This window comes from Bidens hawaiensis, unplaced genomic scaffold, assembly GCF_021521415.1.
Source record: "Bidens hawaiensis isolate Kalapana, Puna unplaced genomic scaffold, B.hawaiensis_p1.1 tig00010738_1, whole genome shotgun sequence".
NCBI lineage: Eukaryota > Viridiplantae > Streptophyta > Magnoliopsida > Asterales > Asteraceae > Bidens > Bidens hawaiensis.
In genome coordinates this window covers 72,593-85,056 of record NW_027491823.1, presented here as the reverse complement: position 1 = coordinate 85,056, position 12,464 = coordinate 72,593, and the positions used below count along the sequence as shown (strand labels likewise).

The window sequence follows — 12,464 nt, the reverse complement described above, 5'->3', positions numbered from 1 at the left end:
GTATCAATAAGTTTAATTATGTCTTCATTCAAGAGGGTATCCTTTCCATTAGTTAAAAGTTAACAAGTAATATATTATGTTTGTACATATGTACGTATATATGCCATATAACTTAGTGGTTCGCTTTCACGAGGCAGTATAATGTGGAAAGATAAGGGACATATATGTGCAAACAAAAGAACAAAAAGGTGAGGAATATTTGATTCATCTTGAAATGCGCACAAAGCTTTGTTGCAACTTGCAAAAAATCAATGATAGGCAAAAGTTAATCAATCCTTTTTTTTAATAGCATTTGGAACTGTCCACAATACTCGAGAAGTCAAGTGACTTTTTTAGACTGAATGTTAATTGTTCATACTGATTTTGATGTTTCATGTCTGACTCACTTAAGAACACCATCAAGGAAACTCACCGTTGTTGGAAAACCCCTCTTAAGTCATGTTTCAAACTTCAAGACCTTAAGAATCTCAAGTCTTAACCATCATCCTTATGGATAACCCTCAGAATACCAAATGCACAGATTCTCCAACTTAATTATTGGTCATGTTTTAAAAAATAATTGTCTCTATGGAGAAATCCGGGTGGTAAGGACTAAGGAGTATATCTCCTATCAAAATAGTGACGGTTCAAATCCTATGTTGTACGATTGGTGACGGTTATAAAAAAACACAATTGAACCGTGTAACGCTATTTATGTTACGCTTCGTGAATAAAGAAATGAGATCATGTATGAAACACGCTTATAGGCGGCAGGTAAGATTACACAACATAAAATATGAAAGAAAAAGACTGAAGTGAGAATCCGCTAAAGAGCACTAACATAAACATTTTCATGATAAGTACCGGCACTAACAAACCCATCATGACATCCACTATCTTAATTAGCTAGGCCATATATATGCCATTTTCTTTACTTCATTCCTACATACCATCTCTTATAAACACTCATACGAAGCGTATATCGTCTGCGATCAGGCTAAACATGAGAAACATGAAGAAGAATCCTAAAGTAGTCGACGAAAGCATGTTTACGGAAGGAAGTGGGACTGAGTTTCCAAATATGGCTCAACATACAAGGGAAGGTTTCTCGAGTGGTCTTACGATTGTATATAGCATCATAAAAGCTCCACTCTCACTTCTATCATGTTTGTCATCCCATCCACATATAGGTGGTGCCACTGATGGAGTTTGGGTGTCTGGAGAGTTTACACGGATGTCTGAGATTAATCATCTTATGGTTAATGATAGCATGCGCTATGTTATTTTGATGTAATCAAACAGGTCGATCTAAGCAGTAATTGGGGTGATAAGATTTTTCATATGTTGCTATCTTTTGTAGTCTTGTATCTCTGTCCATATTCTTGTATAGAAGATAAAAGTTTAGACAAAACAAACTAGTTTTATTATTTTTGTTGGTCATCCGGACAAAGTTAACACTCAACAGAATATGATAAATATTGAAAATTAAATTAAACATATAGTTTTTATGTGATTATTATTAGTATTAGAACTCATGGTGCCGTTGTAATTACTAATTAGGGAAGGGTCGTGATCGATCAAGGAAACAACCATTGAAAACTGAAGGGGTTCAATAATTTTTCATGGGGTTTCTAGGTTTGATCATCTGAGATTCAATGAAGAATATAAAGATTATCAATCAATTAAGAACTTATTGGATCAAGAAGTTTGTTTCCAAATCACATATATACCAGGTTCTACCTAATTTAATTTTAACATTGAAATTCAGAATTGATTACTCTAGTTTAAATTCATTTGAATTTGAAATATTGAGAGTCATTGAATTTTGAACAAGAACATCGGTTTTGTTTTAGAAAAACACAATTGCCTTCTTGAAAACTCATTCGTTATGGAATTTCCATGTTAACCGGCCAACTTGTGGTAAACATGATCGTCGCGTAAAGTTTCTTATTGTATTTACCATTCCGAGCTCATTCTTCAATCATTGTTAGTTCTTCTATTGTGTGGACCAACGTTAAGTCTAAGCGACACCACGAAGAAGTCCTTTTGCAAGCCAAAGAGATGATCTACATTTTTTACACTAGTTGAGCATATATAACTATGAATTCGCATAAAAAAATTGTTTTAACCCTCTTCTAGCAAGGGCAGGTGGAACCAGCATATGAGTTTGTACCAGTCTTCAAACAAATCATGAAACCTTGTTTGGGATGATCTATTTAACCCTTGGAAAGTTGCCGCACGATTTGCCCTTAACAGAAATGATAGTCACGTAGAGTCACAGATCACAGATAGAGAAAATGTCATTTGGCTTTCGACCCAAACACAATTGTCATCTCGAAATCTAAAATGAAAGGAGTCAAGAATGGTGATCATTTCTACAAGATCTGAAATTCCATTTGTCAAGGAACGTTTTCTCGTTCACCATAAAAATAGATATAACCTCATCGTATTCTACATGAACACGATGATACCAAATTTATTCTAGTTGAAATTGGTTAAGTTCGGTTAACTGTCTGCTGTATTTTTTTTTTCTTTGTTCTAGTTGAAATTGGTTTGGCTATGGTAGTTGAAATTGGTTTGGCTATGGTGTTCTTAACTCAAAATACAGAAATAAAACCACCTTGAACATAGAAACGATATAAAGAATGTACAATTGTACAACATTAATTGCATATTGGGGCTAATATAAAGAATCTGACCGATTAACCTGAAAACCAGCCAAATTTTTATTTCACTAATTCAGTAATTTGATAACATTAAAGAGACAATTCGTAAGAGTGGACATGAGAACTAATTAAAAGAAATAAAAAGGAAGTTTAACAATGCCTGGCTTCCCATGTACGCCGCTGAAGAAAAAAAAACTATATATGACTCCGGCAAACTCTTCTTTGCCGAAGAAAACAAATTTGCAGATCATGAAACTGCGAGCGCTACTGTCGACTGGTTAGTTTTCATGCTGATATGAATAATGTGATGATGCAAAGAAGTAAACTTGAAGGCTTGCAAACAGAAGCATCCCATCTTCATGATTTAGAGTCAAGTTAGCAATATATAAATACATACACGTTGAGAGAGAAGGTTCCTAAGAAGTGGCCATTGTTTCTTGTAAATAAGGGTATTTAAAAGGGACGCTGAAAATTTATTCGTACTTTTTATTAATTTGCATCATGATATAAGGGGATTAAAATTGTGGTGCCCTTAATTCAATATAAGTAATGATTCTTTTGTTTTTATTTTTTTAATTGGCTTTAAAACTATTTTCAAATTCAAAATTACATTAAAAACCACTAAATTTCTTCCACATTTTTAATTAAATTATTTACTCAAAACATCCTAAACCACTCAATAAATTATAAAAGACACACTCACAAAAATATATAGTGAATCACTACTAGAAAACAAGTTATTTTCTCACAAAAATTTCCTACATATTTCCTGCAACAAATAGTTTTAACAGATTTCTAACAAAAAAAAAATAAGCTCCAACTTTGCTATGATATTATCTAATAAACATTATGTTAAGTCAAAATAGTTTTTACAGGAAAGTAGCAGGAAGTTTACAACTACATGTTTTTGTAGCAATTTTATAAGAAAAGTTGTTGGAAAACGGTTGAAATTGATTTTCAAGCATGTGTTTTTTCAACGTAAAATTTTTGTTGAAAAACTGTTAGAAACTGGATTTTTCAACAAATTACCTACGTATTCAGTTGTAGAAAAGCATCTCTTTTCCTAGTACTGAATATAAGACGAGGGGTTTTCCTTTTCGTTTATTATAATGAGTGTATGAAACTGATCGAGTTCCAGCCACCGCATCACACGAGATTGCTCTTAATTTTTTTATATATAAAGGAATTTGATGTCCGCGACAAGAAAACATCAAACTTTATTGTTGAAAAAATAAAAATATGTATACATGTGAACATGCACCAATAAACGTGGGTAACATTTTCTGTTCCACTTCATTACTTTTAAGCTTCCTAAGGACCTAACAAGCTTAAAATTGAGTAAAATTGTCAACATATATACATGCATGAATAAACGTGTTTTGCTAAATTTTATATTAGTTTTAGGAAATACAGAAAATTAAATTTCAACTTGATTTGTGTATGTATGCCGGTGTGTATAGAGTTGAAGCCGGACTACCGATTCAAACTCAAATAGAAATTTATTGAAAACAAAAATGGAAAATTGGACCGATACAGCTGGATGGTTGAATGTCGGTTGGACAAGGGATTCAATATCATTCCGTTATACTAAGATGTTTCATATTTCAGTTTTTAGTCGGGTCAGATCAAAATCGTATCCACCGATATATTAATTTGATGGCCGGGTCTTAAGTCAAGTATTCAGTTGGTCGGTAGATCTAAGTCAAAGTGCATGAATTGCTTTACACATTTAAATAAAGTTTGATATATATATAAAATTACTAATCCATAAATTTATATTCTTATTATGTTGAAGCATCCAAACGGTTTACAATGAAGTGGCAGGTAAGCGGGCAACAAGCTGCGCCGCAACCCCCTTTTGGATAGCAAACTCACATTTAAATTTATCAAAAATATATATATACAAATTATTGGATGGTCTCAAGTTATATTTGCATCGTTCCTGAATTTTCTCATACGTATTGTAGTGCCCTAACTAAAACTTACTATAACATATTTTAATCCGTTTATATTTTAAGTGTTGTTTTTATCAAATATTTAACAAATTATTTTGTATTCAAGCTTATGTCTAATTATAGAACCGTAAACTTTTGTGCTGACTTTTGATAATCCGACATGATTCCTAGGGTGACAAAGGGACACGGCCGGTCAGGTGGCCGGTCACAGAAAAACAAAAGGACAAAAACATCCCTTGCATGCTCTCCTGATGAATCACCTAATACATTCGTTGTTTGTCGGATCATGTAGAAGGTTTTTGGGTGAAAGAATAAACTTGATTTGATTGACCAAGCAATGTGGAGGTGTTGAAAGTTGAAACACAAAACCCGAATAATAATATTATGCCCGCTCCAACACGTACATACAAGTCGTACCAGACTGCATGTGGCAAATAGTTTTTACACTGGCCGGGTTTGAAAATAATATGACCATGTGTTTTGTTTAGGAACAACGCATTCTAAAATGAAATAAATATATATTAATTACAATGTATCTAAAAGTTTTATAATGGAGTAAAAAATTTTAACTTATGTTTTTAATCATACAATTTTATATGAACGGCTAAGGCTCTTCCTAGTGGGCTGACAAATGCTCAAAAAATGGGGCGATTTTTGTGGGTAAACACCGCCACCAGGCAATTGGGGGGGGGGGGGGGGCATGACTATTTATCGCCTGGTTTGTGTTTATTATTATATATGTGTGATATATATATATGGGGAGAGCTATCATAAAAACAAGTAGTTTCCTAGAAAGACTAAGAATAAATCATAGCCATTAGATCATATCAATCAATGGTTGAGATTTAAAATTACCAAAAACCGTCATAGTTTCCTAGAAATACTCTATCAGCATTATAACCGACATAGTTTCCTAAATTTATTCTTTCATCATAGGTTTTAATGCCAAATGTCAAAATTCTATTGGTTCTTACCATTTCTAGGAAACTTCTTCTTTTCATTATATATATATAGGGCTATAACATCATTACACCCTTAAAACAAAACCACACCATTTGTTGGCTGGACGCCACATAGCGCAATTCATCCCCATTTTGTAGTTCCTTCTCTCAACATAGCCTAAATGAATTAACAAATTAGCATCAAGACAAATGGTTTCCAACGGCCATGTCCGGTTGGCAATTATCGACATATGCCAATAACAATAAAATAAAAAAATACATATAAAATAAAAGTGTTTAGAAAACAGATTTCGAGTATTCCATTGACTCAGTGACATGGGCTAGGACAACATGTTTGTTAAACTTGAACAAGTGGTGAGAACTGATCTTGTATCAACAGAACAAATAAACAAAACAAAGAACAGAAGGTTGGCCCGTTAAGTTTTAATCGTCTCTTTCTTAATAAACTGGAATGGAAAAGAATTGCAATTAAAAAGAAGACTAGTAGGGTTTATATAGTAGTACCCTGTACAATTTGACTCCTAAACAAACTAGGACACGTTAATAAACTTAAAATAAAACAATAAATCCTAAACCGATAGATCAGAACTATTCTATTATGTATGAGCAAGAATCATATAAAAAATCTGATTTATCGTTTCCATTTGATGCCTATAACTTGGAATTCTTTCCTCAGTCCCCGGATCAAACTTGCTATTTATGGTCTCCATATCATTTTGGTTGTAAAAAATATATGTTGGAATATAAAATATCACAAATGTAACCTCGGAATCCTCATCTTTGTATGTGGTATTCCCGGTTCTAAAACTATTGGAATAAAGTGACAGACTCAACAATTAGTCAACTGAGATGATAGTAGGTATGAATGTAGAACAATTATTGCCTGTGTACGTACAAGATGCTACCGCGGGACGTTGGAGTTCGCTACTGGCTACCGAGGAGGTTAAGAATAAAGACTTTGATAGTTAGTGTTTCCTATCAAAGTGTAATAGCAAGACTCTCTGACACTATTAATTAAGTTTATTGTAACCATTTAGTTGCTAGACAGAAGTATACAACGTTTATAAGAGAATCATAATTAAAGTTTGTGTTAATAATCTTTTTGCTCTCATTTTCAATTCCATGATCAATTAATAGGTTTAATAGAATAATATGAGTCGTAATCTTGGCAAACAAATTATGTTTAATTTTGTGATATGTTATTCTTTGGTGTTCAAGGTGTTTCAATTCCACTAGTTCACTTTCAGCAATTGTTTTAGTTGATTCAATCAAGATTTAAGAATGGTACAAAACTACAAACGACTTTAGCTTATGGCAGTGAAAAATGAAGGCACAACTTTTGCATCCAGGACTAATTAGAAACTTATCAGAAATATTGAATCTCTTATTACTAAACACAAACCGTAAATGTTTCATCCAATAGGTGTACAAGATCAAAGAAGTGCAATTCTAAAATAACAATGAAGAACGAAGAGTCGAAAAGTGATTAAAAAGTATTCGAAGATAACACTTTATGACCATAAAAGATAAAACATCCATGGCTTTATTCATACTCTCATCATTTTATACATCGTAAAACCATTATTACACTAAAACATTAAACATGGATGATTGTGTTATAACATATATATGATATGCATACATTTATTTTAGAACTATGGTTTTGCCATCTTAAGGAGTCGCTTCATTTTCGTTAAAGGCTATTGCTTCGGTAAGAGAGCGACAACACTGACTACATCCTCTATAACGGTACCAACGTCCACAACACCCAAATCTACAACCCCAACGACCACCACCACCACCCCCACGACCACCACCACCAGGCCCACCCCAACCACCACCACCTGATCCTCCTCCACGTCCACCCCATCCACCGCCACCACCAGACCCGCCCCAACCACCACCTGGTCCTCCTCCATATCCACCCCATCCACCGCCACCACCGGGACCTCCATATCCACCACCACCGTAGCCACCCCAACCGCCACCACCACTACCATACCCTTGGTTCACATGATATTCATCCGGAGCGTTTTGCACTAAACCATGAAAACATTATTAGATTGTATACACGCACCATTAATTAATTCATTAAATTAAATACTACAAAAATTATCTCATAAACAACTAAGACTCACCATTTCTTTCATCCTTAGATGTTTCGAGCTCTGTAGTCGATGAGACAAGAAGAACAAGCGCAAATAGAACGCATACAAGTGTAAATGATCTGATCTTCATATTTCAAGAGAAGTTTATGTTTCTATTTGATGAACAAGTCCAACGCTTAGGTATTTATAGGATCGACGAAGGATGCATTTGAGAAGCCGAATGGATATCGAGCATTTACTCCCGTGTATGGTTGGTGGTTGTTCGGGTATGATTTTGGATTCTCATAACGAATTCAAAGTGTTATGCCAAGTTTGAAAATAATTCTTTCTATAAATAGTAAAATTCAGCTCGTCCTCGTCTTGGTCATAAGTTTTTTTAATTTGAACGACCAAATTGTTGTGCAATCTAAGACAATTTTATGCCCAACATCCAACGGTATCAATATCTCTTTCATACTACTTGAAAGTAATTTAATATACGCACTAAAAAATTGCTTAAAAATATATTGGGCGTTAATACGGTATGATGGCGTTTGGGAATCTTTATTTCTTTATTTCACTGGATTGGGCCATAAGACTATAGAGTCAAGTGGGTTGCACATGAATATTGGATGGAATTAATTTAATACTGGTCTATAATGGACTAATGGTTCGCATATGGATTGGGCTTCATGGTTGTGGGAAGTGGCCAGTAGGAAACATTGGATTGCTAACACCTTTTAGCCAGCACAAAATTTGATCCAATCTAATTATTTTTCATCTTATTTTCTATTCTATTATTTTAGAAAAAAATAAATAAAGAAATATTATTGTTAGTTTTCCGGCCAGACACGAACCAAACCGAATCAATAAGGACCAACTAGGAAATTTTTATGTCCGCTTAGATGAAATGGGGGCATAAAAAGCAAATAAATCGACCATATGCTTATCTAAGAATTCCATGATGCATAATCGTTCAAAGCATATAGAGCTAAGGTATCATTTTATATTATGAATGATCAATCAAGATCTAGTGAAGTTCGAGCATTGTAGTACACATGAACAAGCAATAGATACCCACCGAAGCCCTATCGTGTGCAAAGTTATATTTCTTTCGGTACATGATAGGAGTAAAAGAGTGTGAATTAGAAGATTGCAAGTTACTGAAAATATAAGGCTTGAGGCCCTACAGCATTGGCTAAAGTTAGAGCTTGAGGCCCCCGAAAATATAAGACCTCTGTTTAAACCGTTTAAATACTTGTTTATATACCGAAATGCATATTAAAAACAAACATTTGGTATCTATAACAATTGTAGATGTTTGCTTGGTGGTTAAGATGCTATAAAACCTTTTACATTACTCACGTTCGTTTCTTCTAAGCAGCCTTCCTTTTTTTTATTTATTTTTTTTTTCCTGTTTTAGTTGTTTCTTATTTTCTACTAATTTTGCACAGATGTTCATTTCCACGAGAAAGTTGGACTCTTTTACATTAATATTTATATCTTTCTTTCGATTATATTATACATAAATCAAACTCTTTTATTAGAACAAAACTGAAAATTTGTAATTTTATATACCAACATGGAAAACTTCGGTAATTTGAAAATTATAAATTGTAAATTTTGTCATTTTATCTCTCTCTAACTTCCGGTGAATGCCTCAAATTTTTTTCTTCGCTTTAGACCTTCAAAATGGTTGGGCCGCCTCTAAAAGTCATATCGTAAATTCATTTGATTTCTCAAAGGAGTCCTCTAATAAAAAAGGATGTAATAATTTAAGAGTATAATAAAAAGAAATGGTAAGTCCATTTGAATTTCAAATAATGAAGTAGTACGTTGGTCAAGTCTTGTTGATTAATTGATTTTCCTGCTAGTCTTTAGATTTCTTGTATTCACGTCTAGTTTGTTTGACAAACCAGTTTATTTATTCGTGCGTTTCCTTATGTATTTGAATCTATCAAGTTAACTATTAATAGAAAGCAATCTTTGGCTTCGTCTCTCTTGTTTACAATTTATGTTATATATGTGATTTAAGTGTTCTTATCCAACATGATCCAATTAATTTCCAACAGTGTCATGATACTTTCAAATCTAATCAAGTTTTTTGTCTAATCGTATCTTCACAAATTTAAGAGGATGCATATAGAAAAAAGAAAACCAACACAAAATTTCGTACGTGTTCTTTAATTAATCCTTTCACTTATCTATAATTTTATCCATACAATTGATACAATATATAGTTTAACGTGAGTTCACATGACCAACACCGAAGATGCAAAATTCACAATTCGAGACGATAATTACGAACGACAAGTTTGACTACAAGTAACGTTTGATTTGATCACGTACTTTCACCTCAGTTTCAACGTGTCAACACATCAAGACACCTGCAACAACCTCAATCTTGACACGAATTATCGTATGCATGCTCATTTATCCAAAAACTAAATTCATATATAAATATACTCTGACAGTTTGACTAAAAATAACAATATCAACTTTATCCACCATGCATGCATGCACTTATGTTCACTATAAATACAACCCCAAATACTCGGCTTTCTCACATCGATCCTTACAAAATGAAGATGAACTTGTGTTTGGTTTTTGCACTTCTTGTTCTCGTTTCCTACTCTTTGGCTGTCGAGACTTCGCAGAGTAAGTATTCTTACATTATAATCAGGGTCGTCTATATACAACAGTAGTTTTGATAAAGGTTGTGACAAAAAAATTCAAAGCTTTGACTGTCTATGGTCATCCGTATATTTGTTTAAAATGGCACCGCCACAACATTTTAAACGGCTGTTCGGAAAAAGGTCGTCGACCGGTTGACAAAAAGTTTTGAAGTTAGAATGTCTGGTCATTCTTATATTTGTTCAAATTGGCGCTCTGCCTAGTAATTTTTAAAAATGTTATATATATTTCTTCTTATCCAAATGGCCACATGATGTGATATCCGTTGAGGATGGTGTCTATAGCATGACCTGAAAGTTATTTATATCACTTAATTACATAAATTATTCTCATTCTGTCTCATTAAATAAATTATACTCGTCCTATTAAAAGTGTTTATCTTTTCCTTTTTATTTGTTTCATTGCAAACATACACTTTCCTAATTTATTAGTAAATTTCCGAGTTTATCGTTAAACACACATAACTAGTATTGAACTATTAATAAACAATATTGATAGACCTAATTTTCAACGACATCATTCATGTCATTTGGCAAACAAAAAATAATCATTTAATCTACTTTAAATTTTATATTTTTTTAAATCATGACACTTTAATATAACGATGAGGTACATATTTTAGAAAGGTGAACTACGTACATGATATATACTATGTTAACTTATGAGTTTTTCTTCAACTTTAATTCATATTTTTTAAACCATCACACATTTAATAAGACGGAGTAGGTGCATATTTTAGAAAGGTGAACTACGTGCATGATATATACTATGCTAACGTATTTCTTTTTTCTTCTGTCCACCTTATACAGAAGATACTGATAAGGTTGAACCAGCTGGCGGTGGTGGAGGAGGAAACTGGGGAGGCGGTGGTGGCGGTGGATGCCATCATGGATGTTGTAACCAAGGACACCATGGTTGTCAACAATGTTGCCATTCACCCGAAGAAGCTAAAGCATACGCGGAAAAACAAACTAAGGTAGAACCAGCTGGCGGTGGTGGTGGAGGAGGAAATTGGGGTGGAGGTAGTGGTGGTGGTGGTGGACACTGGGGTGGCGGTGGGTGCCATTATGGATGCTGTGGCCGCGGACCTTACGGTTGTCAACGATGTTGCCATTCACTTGAAGAAGCCAAAGCTTTAGTTGAAAAACAAACTAAGGTAGAACCAGCTGGCGGCGATGGTGGTGGAAATTGGGGTGGAGGTGGTGGCGGTGGATGCCATTATGGATGCTGTAGCCGCGGAACTTACGGTTGTCAACGATGTTGCCATTCACTCGAAGAAGCCAAAGCTTTGGTGGAGAAACAAGCTGCTCACCCGTAGAAACTTTTTTAAGTAATATGTAAGGTGGTAATCCATGTATTCCTAGGGTATAAATAAAACGGTACATGGTATGTAATATTACAAGTATGAATAAAAAATCAAGTGGAAAAAGCATCTTTTTCCACCCTTGTCTTTGTTTTACACCAGCTAGTTATTTTTCATGTATGTACGTCTTGTGTGATGCAACGGAAAAGGTAAGACCTCTCTATTTTCATGACACCAACCATCCACCTCATTATCCAAATCATCACCTAATTTAATACAACTTTTCAAACATAAGTACGTTATTATAGAAATAAATATAGTTATATTTATAATAATTTTCAATAAAAATAATAAACATAATTGATAACTGATTTTCAACAAAAATAACAAACATGATTGATAAACGCATGTACTTCTTGTATTGGAAATTGTCGCAACTCATGTACTTTTCGTATTGGAAATATTGTCGCAACTTGTAACACAATTTTCAACGAAAAATCATATTGTTGCTATTTTGTTGAAATGCTATAACAAAATCCGGACTATCTTTTCTGTTCTGTTGTGTTATTTTTTGAAATTCGTCTGAAATATGTTGTAATTACATTTTGTGGTAGGAAATTTCAAAGGAACAATAAGATTTTTCTAGTGGTCTATGGTTTAGAAAAGCCTGGTAGTTTTTTTCTAAAGAGCATATTTTTATAACAGATTTGTAGCCGATCTGTGACAGAAAACAAAAGAATTAAAACCAAATTTCCTAATAAAATTATGTAAAACTAAATCGTCAATATATAATACATTCTTACATTAGCTTTTTATCA

General features: G+C 33.6%; 1 protein-coding gene across 1 annotated transcript; it reads left to right on the top strand.

The window, feature by feature from the left end:
- Positions 1-9,943: 9,943 nt before the first annotated feature.
- On the top strand, positions 9,944-11,802 carry LOC143536106 (uncharacterized). The gene is made up of 2 exons (XM_077030174.1): positions 9,944-10,307; positions 11,153-11,802. The coding sequence occupies exons 1-2, from the start codon at positions 10,163-10,165 to the stop codon at positions 11,659-11,661; spliced, it is 654 nt and encodes a 217-aa protein (XP_076886289.1). The 5' UTR covers positions 9,944-10,162; the 3' UTR covers positions 11,662-11,802.
- The last annotated feature ends 662 nt before the right edge of the window (positions 11,803-12,464 follow it).